The sequence below is a fragment of the Rhamphochromis sp. 'chilingali' genome, assembly GCF_963969265.1.
Source record: "Rhamphochromis sp. 'chilingali' genome assembly, chromosome: 10".
NCBI classification, from domain to species: Eukaryota; Metazoa; Chordata; class Actinopteri; order Cichliformes; family Cichlidae; genus Rhamphochromis; species Rhamphochromis sp. 'chilingali'.
The window spans coordinates 37,695,547-37,712,775 of NC_137937.1; the positions used below are offsets into that span (position 1 = coordinate 37,695,547).

The window sequence follows — 17,229 nt, forward strand, 5'->3', positions numbered from 1 at the left end:
CCCCTGCACAGTTACCAGCGTCAGCTGTAGAAAAAGATCCTGGTGTAGAAAGTAATATTAAATAAATTCTAACAACAGCTTATCAAGCTTAAACGTGCTGCTGTTGTTCAGCCGCTGGTTTCCTCTTTCTGGTGCAAAGTGGGCCAAAAACAAACAAGAGAGACGGACTCGCGACAGAAAAGCCGATCAGCTGATCAGTTTCACGATTGAAGTAGCAGCCGGAGAGCGAGAGGCAGTCGCTTGTTAAGCTTAACGTGGGAATGCTTTACAAACATTCAGAGATGGACTTACACACTTGCTTTACTTCTCTCGGGGATAACTTTGTCGGAGATGAAATGCCAGGTTGCTAGCGAAGCTCCAAATGCTATCCAGACCACAGGTCCCGCATGCCACAGCTGCTCTATCACGTGATGCATACTGCTCCGAAGTGCTAACGTTCTGAGGTGAGTTACGGCGTGTTGCAAGTTTTGTGAGGTGCTTTCGTGATATTTAATGGATCGGATTACATTTTTTTATTTTTCTCCGATATCCGATCCAGTAATTTAGGTCAGTATCGGACCGATACCGATACGTAATATCGGATCGGTCCATCTCTAGTCCTTACAGCTGAATCAGAAGAAGGAAGTGCACAAGCACAGGAAAAACAACACAGCTCAAAGACCTGCATCCAGAATTTGTGCTGCATGAGTTCATGATCCCCTGAGATGCACATTTTTGTGTGAGACAGCACAGTGTCGATGTGGAATCAATCAAAATGTTTGCAGCAGCTAACATTAAACACATAAAGTAACTGTAACGTTAGCAGTGTACTCACAGTCTCTGTCATTTCAAATAAACCATCAACCTTCGTGTCAGTGTTAAATGACAGCTCTTCTTTGCACTGCTCTGTGCCTCCCTCTGCTATACTGAGCCACTTTAATGTCTTTGGGGATCTGCTGTGCTGTTTTTATTACATTCAGTAAGCCACCAAGGCCGTTTCTGTATCTTTAAAAACACATAAGCTCATTTAATTTCTAAAGTTTAGAAGCTAAAAATTCGATTAATTAAAAAAAACGTCTCCAGGTATATATGCAAGTACACGCTTCCTGATGAGAGAAACCACAGTAAAGGTGAAAGAACCGACTGAGGCAGGCTGATCCTCTGCCTCTAACTGCGGGGCCACCCACAGAGAGCGTTGTTATCTTGTAATGGAGCATGGCGATTCACAGCAGGGGGCTGACGTGGGACCCCCACAGGAAAAGGACAGGTGAAAGTCATAAACAAATACAGACACAAGGAGAGACGTGGGGGTCTTTAGGTTTGCGATGCTGGTGGTGTCAGCGCTCCGATTCATTGAAAGAAGGATATTTATGTTGTACTGTTGATGCGCTTCCCCTATATCCTTTATATATGAGCAATAACATACAATACAACCTTCATCTTTAGTTCCTTAAAAATAAAACAAACCCAGTTTTTAGATGTAAGCACGAAGGGAACTGAGTGTTATATTCACAGTGTTAAAAATCTCTGCAACCAAGGTGCGTCTATGACTCATTTTCATTCATTTCCTATCATTAGTTATTATTAATCTCTGGCTCTCCTCCTCTGCGTGCCTTATGTCTCCCTTTCCTTCACACCAGCTGTCTTCCTGTTAAAAGTCAGTTTTTCCTTCCCACTGTTGCCAAGTGCAAGGAAGGAAAAATGGATTATCCTGTGCCAAAGAGTGCCAGAAATAGTTAAAAGAAAACTTGATTTTAATTTAAGGCTTTATAGAAGTGAATCTCTGCAATGTGCAAAGGTTTATATGAGACAAACACACGAGGAAAGAGGAAAAAGAGATTTTTTTATGCTAATTGCTACAGAATTTATGTAACCTACAGGTTTATGATTCTACATATATCTGAGGATCACAAAAATGAGGCAGGTGTGGATTAGAACAGCCCAGATCTGTACAGGTAACAGGTGTGAAAGAAAACGCCGATAATCATGAAACAGATACAGAAGACGACCGTCCAACAGTCTGAGTTTTAACACTGACTCAGACGCAGCTCCATCACAGGAACTCAGAGAGACACCTTCTGTCAGGGTGTGTGGAGACAAATGAACAAAGACTGAGCACTCAACGCAACAACAGCACCAACAATCACAAAACAAACGACACAAAAGGCAGACACTTCAAATTAAAACAGGAACAAAAACAGTCCGAGATCCTTGGAGGGAACAGAAACTACAACAAATAATAAAAATCATAACACAAAATCAAGACATCAAACCCTCAATGCCTCAGTCAAACCAGCCTTTGCACTCCCACTGTGCTCATGCAAATGTGAACCTCTGCATGCTGCAGTCCTCTGTTACTAACAAGTTTATCTGAGAGTTGTTAAGATTATGTCGTGTGCTCTCTGAACACATTTAAATCTAATAACGACGTCCACTGCAGAGCCAGAATCCTGATCTGAAGCTTATCCTGCCTGAAAACCATCAAACAGCAAATCCTTTAAATGTCCTTAATTTCCATTTGGCCTTATTAGTCGAGCAGCCTCCCTCTATCTCTTCTGCTTTATGCTGGATCTTCTCTCTTATCATGCACTTACATGCAGTCTTTACAAATTCCAAAAACACTGTGCTGAACATGTGAAGCAACACACACACAATCTGATGAGCCCACATTCACAGGCATGAGAAAGGCACAAAATCCAAGCCACCTCCGTCAGCAGCTACGTTAAGAAGAGATCAGCGTCTGAGATTGGCAAGTGCCAGAAATCGAGAGCTGCAGAGATCAGGGGATCAAATCTACTTCATCTTTAAACATGCCAAAAAGAAACAGAGCAGTACTGTTTTTAACTTTGTAGCTTCAGAAACGCTCGGGTCAGACCTGCTTTCACAGAACTGCATCAGAAGCAGGAAGGAAAAAAGTTTAGTCAAAGTAAAAAGTGCATTTTATGGCGCTCTGGATTCGAGTGCAATCCTCCCTTCCATGTACTGTTGATAAAGTCTGGGTAAAGGTTTATGGAGCCTGAGAAGTGTGTTGTTGTGTGTCACTCACAGGCTGCCATGGTCTCAGAGCAGCTGTTATTGCTGTCATCCAGGCTAAAGAAGGGTGGCACACAGGTGGTGGAGCCCAGGCCCTGAGTCAGGTAGGTGGCTGCTGGGTAGTAGGAGTGCATGCGGTACTGAGACGACACGTTGTGGCTGGGCAGGCGGCCATCGCCATGAGGCATCTGCTTTATGCAAGTAAAACACAAAGACAGGCACTTTTAGATTGAAAACATACAAACACTGCTGCATAAACAGCAAAGGTCCAGAAAGTGGAGGCCTGGAGGTCCTCCTTAATCCACCAAAGATCTGAATTAAGGTCAGTCTTCATATTTAGGAGCTGACCCATGGTTGAAGGTGTGGTATGAGGATTAAATAGCTCTCCATAAAAGTTCATGTTGGGGTCCCCGCTGGGCAGAAACAAAACCATCATATGACAAGATGACGACAGAAAAAAAACACGAGACTAGAAACAAAATGTTTTAATTATCGGATATTAAATATGATATTAAATATATATTTTTTGCCTCCAGACAAACAAAACCTAAACAGATCTGTAACATTTGTTGTGTGCAGTTATTTATCTGCTTGTTTACTCTTGGATCAGCTGGTTGTTGGTTCCAAACATGTTTGTTGCTATTGGGGAAGTTGCAGAGCGCCCTCTGGTGGACAAACTATACAACATCACTCATAACAGAGTTGAAGGGTGTTTCTGTCGCTTCTTTTTAATTGTTTGTTATAAATGCGATAATGACAGATTAGCAAACAGCTAAAATTAACATCAGTCTACATTTGGTTTTGCTAACGACAAAAATGTCCTGATCTTAAATGCTCACACTGAAATCTTAGCTGCACACAAGGGGATTTCTTTCTGAGGTGTTTGAATAGTTTCCGTCTGAGCTGATATCTTGGTAGCTACATGATGAATTAAAAAACTGAGCTTAAAGACATGCTGATAAAAACTGGAGATTTTCATGGGAACTGTTCAAAAGAACAAAGAACTGTTCCGGCTTTAAAAAGTCTTTCCTGTGACTTTTGCTCTGTGAGTCAAACACCAGCCGTTGGTTCAACAGAGGCTATGCGCCTTACTGGGGTCACATGATCTTAAGATCTGCACTTTAAATAAAGGTTTTATATAAAATACAGTTTATTTCCTGCAGCTCTGTGAGGTTACAGTGGTTTACACTGGCTTTATGACTTTCATCAGAACATCAGAGCCCGCTAACACCACCACTGGATATATTTATAATACAATATAAACGCCGCTGTTGTGTGAGTCCACTCACAGATTCTGACTGTAAAATCCTTCATCTCATACATCAGATTTTCACAGGCAACACTTTAACAACTCGGAGTGACAGAAAGAAATACAGCCGTAAAATAATATATGACAGAAAATTAGCAGTGTGTGATTTCACAGGCCCGCGGCTTGTTCTCAAAATGGGCAGCAACACCCAGAGCTGGCTTTCCTCAGTCCTCTGAAAACTTTAAAACGAGCTGTCTACTCAGCAGCAAGGCCGCCTCGCTGAGGGTTTTCAATTTCATTTTTATGGAATTTGATTTCTGTCAGGCTGTAATACGTCACCCGTATTGTCCACACCATCGGTTCTGCGACAGCTTTATAAACTGTTATTTAAGCTACACTCGGCTCCTGTATTAGGCCGTGAAAAATACAATACAGATTGGAACTGGAGTCTTGAAAGTGCACCGCGCTGATGGTTAAGCGGGACACACGGAGCACCAAACAAAACTGGCAAAGTTGCTCGCCGAGGCTGAGTTTTTCCATACGTTTACATCCAGAGGCGGCGAGCACATCCCCGGGTTCAGCACGATGCCACAGTGTGTAGCTAACTGTCCACATCATCTGACCTGTCATCAAGTCAGGTGATAGTTTGTGCCACTTTGTAAAAAGCAGGACTTTAAATTAGCTCAGTGTTGGTGTTCTCACACAAAGAGACAAATGGTGTTCAAACATATTTTCCCCACAGATGATTAATAAACCTTCGACAGCAGCTGGATCCACCAGCCACCAATCAGGCTTTCACAAAGCTGTGGGGGGTTATGGAGTGATAAATGGGAAGCTGAAGCTGGAAGCAACACCAACGAAGAAGTCAGGAGAAATGATCACAAACAGGTTCAAAATGTGTCGGTTAAAATAATGAAAGCAGCTCAAAACACCCAGATGATAACAGCTGCCTGGGATGTCCTTCAGACACGCGACCATAATCAGGCTGGTTATTCACACCGACCACGTGGTTATGCCCGGAGAAATCTGAATACCACTGCTTTATCAGATTATTTCCAGTTTACTGTGTTTTTCTGTGAACAGTGTAGGTTTTCATTCCAAATGTTTATGATTATGTGCTATAAATAAACTGTGTGTGTCCTCGTCAGTCAAAGTGCAGCTTCACCCTAACACGCTCACCTAAAGCATCAAACTTTGGAAACAGAAACAAAAACATGTCCTTCAGTGATAAGAGTTGAATTAAGTCACACAGTCAAGCTTAACTTTAATTCCAGGCTGATCAGCTGATCGCAGTGCCAGCTGATACCCTTCTTCTATCTTACTGATGAATCTAATAAAGTGTCCGATTAACCTGCAGTAACGTCTCCACGGCTGCCTTCAGTCATGCTGGTTTGCAGCCCGCTATCATTCTCACTGGTGCTCGCTCAGGTCTGTGCAGAGGTCGCGCTGCTGTTTCTTAATCTTTTCCACATGCACGCATGAAACTTTTTTTTTGCAGTAATTTAACCCGTTATTGTACTAAATTCAGTAACGCCATTACAGGTACAAATGTGCTGCTGTTTGCATTGCAAATCTTTAATGATCTGCATGAAGGATGAGCAGGAAAAATCATAGGCGCCTTTTTTTCTGCACACTTGTGCCTGAATCAGCTGACTCCAGTTCAAGTGGAGGGAAGGAAGCTGGATGGTGTAGTGGTAAGACTACACACCTTTGGAACGGGAGTCACAAGCTTGATTCCCACCCGGTATCCAGTAAGGGTCCTGGCTAGACCCCCCACGCAAAAAAACCCCCAAAACTCCCGCAGCTATGTCTGCAGCCTGTCTGCAGCTTGGACACAAGAATTTCACTACATGTTGTACTCTGTATAAAGGTGTTTGTTTGTTAAAGGAAAGGGGGCATGGTTCTCAAAGCGTGGTCTGCAGGCCAGCAGCAGCCCTCAGTAACAGTCTGCAGGCCTGTAAGCGAATGAAGAAACTGCTGCTCAGTTTTTACTGCAAAGCGCAGTTTAACATCAAAGCAGCATTTCTTTAAAATATTACGAGTTCTGTGGTCAAGACTAAAATATAACAAGGGCCACTGCTACAAACTGGACGTGCACATGCGTCTCAATATCAGCCTGTCGGGTCAGGCGTGCAGCATCGGCTCTCCTGTGGTCCTGCTTCAGCAGTGGACAGATCACGTGTGCAGTTTTTGCCTTATTTGCACTCAGTCTGGAGAACACCTGGATGTACCAACCAAAGCGATTTAAACAAGGCACATGTCAGACAGCACTGATATTAATATTGAAATAAATGGTGAGTGAAGAGAAAGCCACCATTATCACCATGACATCAGTAACAACTTGTGCCAAACGTGTAAGACGGCCGTACGCTGCGGTTTGCTCACAGACCTACAGTGCCTCCTCTGAACCACCCAGATAAGTTGCTGAGTCCTTAAGGAGGGGCTTCCTTACCTCCCTGAGAGGGCCTGTCTTCTTATCTGGCACCATCTCCTGTCTGGAAGCTCTACACTACCCTTATATTATCACCATCCACCTGCATGACAGCCAAGCATCACTGAGTGCACAGGAGAAAAGGAGGAGGCAGATGGCCTTCCACTGATAAAGACCACATTGTTTCCTCTGGTGTTACAGTGGGAAGAGCTCAGGACCTGCGCATCACTTTATTATGACGCATTAGCTTAATGATTTTAAGGGAAATGCATATTTCACCTCAGTCATGAGTGAGGCGTTAAGAAGTGCCAACAAAACATAAAAACAGAACAGACGAAAACAAACTGGCAAAAAGCAGATGCAGAAATATAAAAAATAACAAAGTTTGACTTGAAACTTGTTGTTCGTAACTTTCATGGATAGAATTTCCAGGCGCAGCAAAGTGTGGCCGGCGGTTTCTGGCTTGGTGGCCTCGGGATCACCTCTGTGCTTTCTGCCGATCTTCTGGCTTTATCAGGAAGTGACCTCTCGCTTAAACTGGAGGGTTTGCAGCCAAGCGTGAAACAGCTGGCAAGAAAAGTCAGAGGCCACAAAATGGTGTGTTTGGGAGGAGTTCAAGTATCTGTGGGTCGGGTTCACAAGTGGGTGGAGAGAGGAGCAGGAGTCAGCGGGGATCTGAACGCTGTACCCATCTTTACGGTGAAGAGAGCTGAGCGTGAAATCAAAGCTGTTGATTTACTGCTCCGTCTACGTTCCCGCCCTCGCCTACGGTCGTGGATGCAAGCAGTGGTACCAAACAAACATTTGTGGTTGTTTGTTTCTTTTGTACACTTGAACACTACAGTGACCCTCCAATGAGACGACAGTGCCAGCAGGGGCCCACAGCTCATTTAAGAGTGAACCCTGTTCCATCCAGCAGTAGTTGTAGTTCGTCACCTGAGAGGGACTCCGAGTAAAGCTGCTACTCTTCTATAAGGAAACCAGATGAGGTGGTTTGGGCATCGTAGGAATCATAGTCCTACCAGTAGGAGAGCACAGGAAGACCTCGGGCACACTGGTCAGATTATGTTTCTCAGCCAGCTTGGTGACACCTCAGCGCTCGAGGAGGTCCCTGCTTAGACTGCTGCCTCTCAGATCAGCAGCAGAATATGGATGCATGGCTGAAAACCAGTGTTTAAATTAAAAAATGTATATGAGCCACCAAGATTATTCTGACCGTGAGCCCACGACTACAGCAACAAGGTGAACTGTACAGATTTTTCTCCTGTTACACACTTTGTCAGGAGTTTCCTGCCTCACAGTGAAGAAAACCATTTATTTCTTAGTTCTGGAAGTTTCATAGTAGATCCATCCACAGTTAATGATGATTCGCCTTTGCCATCACCTCTGTCAGCATCAACAGATTTATAGATGTGCATAGTGTCATTTATGCACTCACAATGAGATGTTGTATTTATAAAGGGACACCTTGAGAAAAACCCCAACGAATGAAAAGTTAAAGGCTGTTGGGCTTGCATTGACTCAGGCGTGCTCTCTGCATCGTGCAGAAACAGGACAGCGATAACTGCTTAGCATCAAATATGGAGACAAAATCTAAAGTGAGCAACTCAAGGACTCGCTTCAGTTTGGGATACTAAAATCTGAATGCAGCTCACTGAACTGGAGGTTTAGGACGGGTAAAGGAGACACACAACGGTTTCCTTCTTTCTTTCTCTTTAACCAAATGTTAAAATCAGGCAATGAACTATTTCATCCCACCTTTCTACTTACAGATATTATTTATTGAGTGTTTGCTGCTCTAAAACTCATCTTCATTAAATCAGCTCCTCGTACAAATACAAAAAAAATCCGCCTCTGATATTGAATAACCACAGCACGTAGCCCTCTCAACCTGACAACTTCACTGAAAATATCATAAATCACAAAAGCGGATGGCCAAATTATGCTAAAGAGCGCTAACTGATTAGCATTAATGTGCTGGCTTTCTCCCTCGGGCGCTGAGGCATAGCGGTGTGTTCCTCTGCCGACAGACAATACCATTAACCTTTGCAATTCAGGCTCTGCTGTGCGCGGGCAGGATCGCGGAGGCAGTGACCCCAAAAGTAGACGTTGCTACTGGGGCAACTGAGAGAGAAGGAGGGGGCGGAGAGAGGGGTACAAATGTTCTTCATAAAAACACAAACGCAGGAGAGTTATAGATCTAATCTGCTCCATGCATAAGCTTAGTGTGTGTGTGTGTGTGTGTGTGTGTGTGTGTGTGTGTGTGTGTGTGTGTGTGTGTGTGTGTGTGTGCCCTGCTCTCTCTTTTACCATCAGCGCTGACTTTTTTCAATTGAGTTGTGACCTGGGTGTAACCACGTATACGGTTATATGAGTACAGGACACGCTGATGCATCACTGACGGAGCTCGGTTACATTTCCTGAACACAGACGTCGAACCTTCTCCATCAGGACACGTTCAAGTTCCTCATCAGTCTCATACATGAACACTGTCCCTCATTTAGTCCTTTAAACTGTTCTGACAGACATCGTTCATCAGGCGGCTTCTGTTAGAAATCAGCTGGGGCTGTTTTCAAATGTAATGTGATTACAATAAGCAAACATACAGCAACATCAGAGCTTTTATTTCTATTTTGTTCTGAAATCTGTTCACTTTTCTTCTCTTTCCACAGCAGGTTTGCTTGTTTTGGTTTACTCGTTAAGAGCTTTGGGTTCAGCTTTGTTAGTTTCAGTGTTGGGTTCAATGTTTTTAGTCGTGGAGTAAATTTCCACTAATCAACCGAACAACTACTACTGTTACAACTACTTTCCTCAGTTTATATACACTAACTTATTGGAAGTTACACGTCTACTTTTTAATGCACAGGTACGACACACAATCTGCACTTTTCTAATTATTCTAAATATTCTTAACTATTTAAACTTTCATATCCTGCTCTGTTTGCACACTACAGCTGGGTTTGCCATTTATCTGTACTTTAATTTTAATAACAGCACAGAACTGTTTTGGTAACGATTGTCCATGATGGAAATATGTAACAATTTTGTGTGTCTCCGTCCTGTGTCCTCTTCTGCTTGTATAGGTGATTTTTGTTGCTTTTAGAACCAAATTTCCCCCTGCGGGACAATTAAAGGATTATTCTATTCTATTCTATACATAAGTTCAGAGCAGTTATCTGGATACAAACACTTTGTGAATGCAGTTAATTTGCAGCCATCCAAAGTCTAGAGTTGATTTTTATTTTTCACAGCTGGTTTCTGTTTTTAGACACCTTTAGTTCACTAAAGTATCCTTAAAGATGATTTAACACTGGATTGATTTTCATCGCTTTTCTTTTGACCGAGCAGTAAACATCCAGTATAATCAGCCCCAAATTCATTTCAGTGATTTAAACAGAGGTCTGTACTTGAGCGCAGTAAGAGCGAGGCAGCGGACCTGGAGTCAGAAACTGGACACATCTTTATCCTCTGGGTTTGCAGGACTGTAACATACTATAAAGTGACCACTAAGGCAAGCACGTCAAACTCATTTTATATGGTAGGCCCACTCTGAGCTTCAGGGGGCGGGACCAGTGAAACTCTGCGTTCTGTCAGTGTAAAGAAGTCTAACTGCACCCTCAGAAACCCCAAAGTGAGAAAGTTCAACTTTAGCTCATCTCAGATACATGACGGTATAATCAACACGACTCTTTGGGCTTAAACTGTAAGAAATTAATTCTTGTGAATTAAAAAAGAAACATTTTCATATTAAACACTGAAAAAACTAAACTTTTCTGTCACGTAAACGTATGTTTAACCGAGTTACTGTGGTGTAGTATAAATGATCATGGGGTAGGGCTGTTCGATATAACGATATAAAAACGTCTATCGTTTCATTTTACGCTATCGTTTGTTTCGTGGTGTCGCAAAATAAACTGTTTTCATTGTTTTGATGGTCACTGTAGTGTCTATATTAATTTATTAAAGTTCTCTCTTTCTCTTATATTTAATATAACCACTACAGACGGACAAGCACCTGTTTTTATGCGTTGTCGTTAGCAACAACGACAATAAAACCATCGCGTGTCCGCTTGTTTATTTTCCACATAAACCTTTCAGAATAAAGCTCAAGATCCTGTTGAGACTTTTCAAAATAAGCTGAATCACGTGAAAGATGCAGAGTGTTTACGGATGAGAAGCAAAAAAGAGCCGCCAGGTGCTAAAAAATAAACCTTAGACGCAAACCTTAGAACAGGCTTTTCCCCGCCGCACGCCGTGTAATAAATACAAAGAAAACGGCGGCCGTTACAACTTATGTCTAAAAATGCATCGTTTCATGCATCAGTTAAAACACTCGACTCCAGCTACACGACACGCAGCTGGAAACACTTCATACAAGTCGAGCTGCCCGAGATTCACAGAATTTACAGAAAATGTTACATTTTCGTGATTTATATCGTTATCGGACGATAGATGTCTTATATCGGGATATGAGATTTTGGTCATACAGCCCTGTCATGGGGTAGGTCTTTATTAATAAGAAGCGCTGTAAAAAATCCATTGGGTCAGACTGGAGTCAGCGGTGGCCTGATTCTGGGCCCCGGGCCTTATGTCTGACACCTCTGCATTTAGGTGTCTTGATGCTCAGGCTCAAACATCCAGGTAAGTAAATCCCAAAAGGTTGATTCTGTTCATCTGTTTCATCATCATCCAAGTGACTTCTTCAGTCTGAGCTGACTTGATCAGTGGTTGTTGATCAATGTTCATGATGATTTGCATATTAATGATCAATGAACTGATCTCCCAGCCCATTGTTCCTTCAGTGGGCTGGTTTCAGTCATTATGCAAATGTACGTTTATAAGGTTGAAACCTGCAGTCAGCTGAGACTGAAGAAGTCACCTGGATGATGATGATGATGTAAACGTGAAGATGAACAGAATCGACCTTTTGGCCTCTGCATTGGGGAAAAACTACCTGAGTTTTGAGCACTGAAGATGCCTCTCGGATGACGGGTGAAACATCCTAATGATCAAAATACTCCAGCTGTTTTCAGTTCAAGCACTTAAAACTGCCATGACCTGGAGGACTGAGAAGCTGCAGACCTACTGACAGAGTGAAGACACCCCAGAGGATTAAATGCAAAGCAACTTCAGATTTAGGCTTTCCTGTTTATGTAGTCCAAAGTAACTGGCAAATAAAAGCAGTGTAGCCTGCACACTGACTTAGTGAAGCAGACCTGTGAGATCTCTTTATAGCCACAAACCCAACAAGAGGCTGGAATTTAGACATTAAAATATCAGTTTAACATAATCAAAACTGTGAGTTACAAGTATTTTTGGGCTGTGACTGTCTACATATATAACAAATCAGTGCCAATCTAACCAACACTCATTTAAAATGAGGATCATTTAACACCAGTTTAACACTGGTTTAACACCAGTGATTGTCTGAGAGAAACACGACACTCTCGTGATAAGTTGGCGTGAAAGCGAAGCCTTTCCCGACTGAAGCGCCGTAAAGCCGCTTACCTCCCGTTTCTGTGGCATGAATTTCTCACATGCTGCTTTGCAGGCTTTGCTGCTACGCGAACAATAAACTATGTGCAGACCTGTTCCTAAACATGAAGAACATTCCAACACAAAAGCGGTTCTTTTATATTTGAAGCCACAGCAGTTAATCCCCTGTAGCGGGTCACGTTTGATGTAACTGGGTTAAAGTAATACGATTATGAATTGTAGCTTGACGCACACGGACAGATTTGTCCTGCCGAGCTCACCCAGCTGTTTAAAATTCCTGTCAAATCAACGTATCCAACAAGCAGGACCAACGCTCACGCCTTCATTAGCTCCTGATCACACTGACTGTCGCTGCTGTGGCTCACCTGGTACTGCGGGTAGTTGTAAAGGTTTCCATAGTAGGTGGGGTAGCGCGAAGGCTGGTAGAAATTGTAATAGGGGGTTTCCAGCAGGAGGTCAGACGGTCCCTCGGTATGAGCCCTGGCAGCGGCTGATGGGCTGGGGGACGATGCTGAGCGGGTCCCTGGACACAAAAACAAACAAAACACGATGAGACCGAGAGGATGAAGAGTGAAGTCTGTGGCTGGTTGTTTCAGCACTGTCAGGTAATTTAACATATGATGTTCAGGATGTTTTCAAACGCTCGTGTTTGTGTTTTGTTGCAATTTTAACAAGGAAACAAGTCTCATTAAGCCCGTCTCACATTTTACTGATGCTAAAATGTAACAATTAACTTCTCTCAGTATTTAAGTTACACTTGTTCAGATCATTAAAGGAGACAGAAAGAGTTCATTTTGAAACATGCTGCCCAACAGCTCCATCTTCAGGTGACAGCTGTACTTGGTGTCAAACATAAAATTGTCATTTTTCAGGATGAAGATGACCATTAAGTCATCATTACTCACTCTCGCTTGTACGTTTCTTATCAGCAAGGACACATTCTTCCCAGGCAGACCCTGATCTTTGCACAGGGAAGACACTGTGCACCACTGGAGCCAAACATGATCACATTTACTGTCCCAACTCCTGCCATCAGCAGCTCCACACAGTGCTCCACTCCTTTTTATACCTCAATCTTCATCTCTACCCCCCCGTTCCCTCAAAATAAAAGGAACACACATACAAACATACAAAGTGCAAGATAAGAGCAGCCTTGACCCAAAATCACATTTAAGCGCTATCAGCGAAACACTCTTCTGTGTCAGCTTCCACACAACCTGGAAGAAAAACTCAAGGACATATTTTCAAGTTTCCAGTGTCCTTTGTTATCACAGAGTCTCTTGTTCTCGTCTAGAAACGTGTTCAGTCCACAGGATGTTGTTCAGCCTTGGATTAGCAATAACACCAATTAACATTTTAAAAAAGCAACAACATTAATTCACTGAGGGGTAACTGGTTTATCTAGACAGGCACACAACAGAGAAGGAGGAAGTGCAGGCAGGTGGATGCTTCTCAGACCAGCACATGAACAAAGTGACCTGCAGCTGAAGTGCAGGCAGTAACACTGACCTGTGTCCAGACCTCACAGGTGAAAAGGTGTCTTTGAGAGAATTAACTGGAATTTTTTCAGACACTTGACACGTTAATAGCATTGTTTTTGTTTTTGTTTTTGTTTAATAACTAAAAACACTGGAGATCTCTAATAATAAGGTTCATAACACAACAAAATCTGACGAGGTCCATGTAACACGAGGTTACCTGTGACAGCAGAGGTGGGGTGGCTGGTAGGTGTCGGGGACCGTCCCTCCACAGAGAACAGGCAGTCTGCTCCAACTTCATTCTTGACCATCATCTCAGAACCGGACAGAGACACTGGACTACACATCCCAAGCTCTTCTTCTTGGGCCTGCTGCCTCCTCAGGGCAACCTGGAAGGGAGGAGAGGTTTGATAAGGAACCGAGAGCATGAAACAAACATTGCCCTTATCTGCTGACTTCCCAGAACAGATTTAAACAGAGGCTCGTCTGAAAATTGTAATTACACCTGATTAGACAATAATAAGATTGTTTGTGTGCAGATAAACTGTTGATATCGCCATAAAACAAGATGTTATTGAAAACACGCTCCTGGCTGCTGAGCGAGATAAAACCAGCAGCTCTTTGTTGTTTATAATTCTTGAAAAACTGTTTAACAACCAACTGAAAAATTTATAGATAAACGACTCACTGAGAGTCAGTACGGATTCAGATCAAGCAGATCACCATCATTGGCACTATCAGATTCAATAGAATACATCTCAAATTCCATAGACAAAAAGCAATATGTGGCTGGGTTATTCAGAGACTTGACAAAAGCATTTGACTCTATAGATCAGGATATATTAATAAGAAAACTGGAACGTTATGGTGTCAGAGGGGTCGCTTTAGTGAGAGGAAGCAGTTTGTGAAATTAAATGGTGGTTGCTCCTTATGTATGCACATTGCTTGTGGTGTACCCCCCAAAATTCAACATCATTAACGACATCTGTAAAGTGTCCAAAGCATTAAAAATGGTTCTCTTTGCTGACGATACAAACATTTTTTGCTCTGGTGATGATCTGCAGAATTTATTGGAGGATATGAAATAAGTAAAGTCAAGTTCTGGCTTGATAAAAACAAATTATCATTAAATTTAAATAAATCTAAACTTATGTTATTTGGAAATAGTCGTTTAAATACAAATGCTGAGATTCAAATAAATGGTGTTGATATTGAAAGAGTCAGTGAAAATACATTTCTGGGGGTAATAATAGATGAAAAACTTAACTGAGAGCTCACGTAAGATATATTCATGCCAAAGTATCACGAAGCATTGCAGTACTAAACAAGGCAAAGCAGGTATTCGACAGAACATCACTTCATATTCTCTACTGTTCACTGGTTTCACCATACTTAAGCTATTGTGCAGAGGTCTGGGGCAACAGCTATAAAACATTACAGTCACTTTTTACTCTTCAAAAAAAGCAGTCGGAATCATCCACACTGCAGGTTACAGGAACATACAAACTCACTGTTTTTGCAGTAGGAAATATTGAAAATTGACGATCTAGTAAAATTCCAAACAGCACAAATTTTATTCAAAGCATAAAATAAAGAACTGCCAGGTAATATTCAGAGTATGTTTGTTTTAAAAGAAGCAAGTTATAATTTAAGGGGTTTTTGTAACTTCAAAACAGGGAAGGTCCGTACTACAAGAAAAGGCTTTTGTGTTTCTGTTCATGGAGTGAAACTGTGGAACAGTCTGAATATGGAATTACAGCAACGTCCAAACACAAAACAGTTCAAAAAGAGTTATAAAAATATGATCTTGAAATTATGTGAATGTCTCTATTAAAAGATGTACAGGATATAGTATATTAGAAATCTGTTCACCATTTCTATTACAAATTATATCAGTAAGGAAGCTGACTAAATATTGAATGATAATTTATGGCAAAGGGGTGGGATCAAATAAGTGTGTACTTCTTCCCTTTCAACGTGTAAATGAATCAGAATGGTAGCAATATTGAAATGTATTGATTTTTGTATAGTATTTTTTTCTCTCTCTTATTTTCTTTTCTAAATGTACCTGTATATTGTTTACATGTTTGAAATAAATTAACAAACAATCAATCAATGATTGGTGTAATCAATCAGGTGATCAGCTCAGCTTTCTGTAAACTGACAGCTCTGTGCATCGATGTATCTCAGGGTCACGAGTAAAACATGATGTTTTACCCAGTTAAAAAGACATTTTAATTCTTTATCTGCTCATTTTGTTAGCATCAGTTCTCTGTAAGAGTCACTTTCAAGCAGAAATTCCAAATAACTTTTTTAAACAGTTTTCCAAATCAGTTTTCACACACCTGACCACGCTAGACCAACTTATTCATCTGTTCTTTAGAAAATGAGGAAATTATCCAGCACTACTGACTTTAAAAGCCACTGATTTCTAAATTTTGCTGCGTTTCCTGCTAAAAAAAAAAAAAGGTTTTCAATAGGATTAAATACAGTCTATTTAAAAAAGACAATAAACTTCAGTTATTAAAGCGTTCTTTACAGGATAGATCATTAAAAAAGAGAGCAGAATCAACAACATGGATTTAAAGAAGCTCAAAGAAAAAACAGTAGATATCAATGTGGGGGAAATACTGGAAGAACCAACAAAAATATTCTTTGAAAGGAAAAAAAACGTGGTTATTTTTAGTAACTTAATACATTTAAAATGTTATTTTACAAACTCTTAAATTGTCACTTTAAATTACAAAGTTACAAATGAATTCATTTTGCTTTTTGTAAGTATCTTATAAATGTGAGCAGCTGCTGGAACATTTTAACCCTGAACTTTAGCTCCGTCAGGCAGCTAACTGTTAGCTCTGTACGAACTTGGCTAGCTGCTTTCTGGGTGGTTATTACTAATGAACAGACTCACCCGCAGCAAACAGGGTTTAAAAGTCCACAGACATAAATAGAAAGTCCCAAACAGCCTGTGCGGCTGTGTGTGGTCACAAAACCTTTGGCTTGGTGTTAAAAAGCAGTTTTGTTCTCAGCTGCAGCTAGCCGCGCTAACGGGCGCCTAAACTGAGTTACCTGGGCCGCCATGACTCTCTGTCTTTCCGCGATCAGTTTGCATTTGGGACACTGGCAGTCCCTCCAGTTGCAAAAGCGCTTGTGTCCCTTCAGTGGAGACACGTATCCGTGATTTCTACAGCGGGAGCACTTGGGCATCCTGGGGGATTTCTTGACTTTGGGGGACATCGGTCCGCTGCAATCCGGTACCTGCTTACTCTGCTTGTCCTGGCTCATGGGTCCTGGCAATAAGGAGTGCTGATAACTGTTGGACCTGCCCAGAGAAGACGTGTGCACACGGACAGGTCTGCTGCTGAGCCCAAGCAGAGGCTGGCTGATAAGATATGCACTGGTGCCAGGCTGGAGGCTGTAAGGTCCCTGTCCCTCCACACCCTGCTTTTTGGTTTTTTTCCCCAGAAGGCCTGGGATCCAGTGGGAGGAAACAATGCGGGGGAGAGAGCTGGAAGTACAGAAGCATCATTCTGCAGGCCTCCCGTTTCTCTCTCTCCAGACAC

The 17,229-nt window shown here is 42.0% G+C and overlaps 1 protein-coding gene across 1 annotated transcript in view; it reads right to left on the minus strand.

Annotated features, from left to right (window-relative positions):
• Nucleotides 1-16,951, minus strand: part of dmrt1 (doublesex and mab-3 related transcription factor 1) — a gene marked incomplete at its 5' end in the record, with an annotated part of 37,712 nt that extends 20,761 nt beyond the window's left edge. The window contains 4 exons of the mRNA XM_080894366.1: nucleotides 3,026-3,200; nucleotides 12,554-12,711; nucleotides 13,887-14,055; nucleotides 16,736-16,951. Coding sequence (XP_080750492.1) covers nucleotides 3,026-3,200; nucleotides 12,554-12,711; nucleotides 13,887-14,055; nucleotides 16,736-16,951 — 718 coding nt within the window. The remainder of the gene's footprint in view (nucleotides 1-3,025; nucleotides 3,201-12,553; nucleotides 12,712-13,886; nucleotides 14,056-16,735) is intronic.
• Between the last annotated feature and the right edge of the window lie 278 nt (nucleotides 16,952-17,229).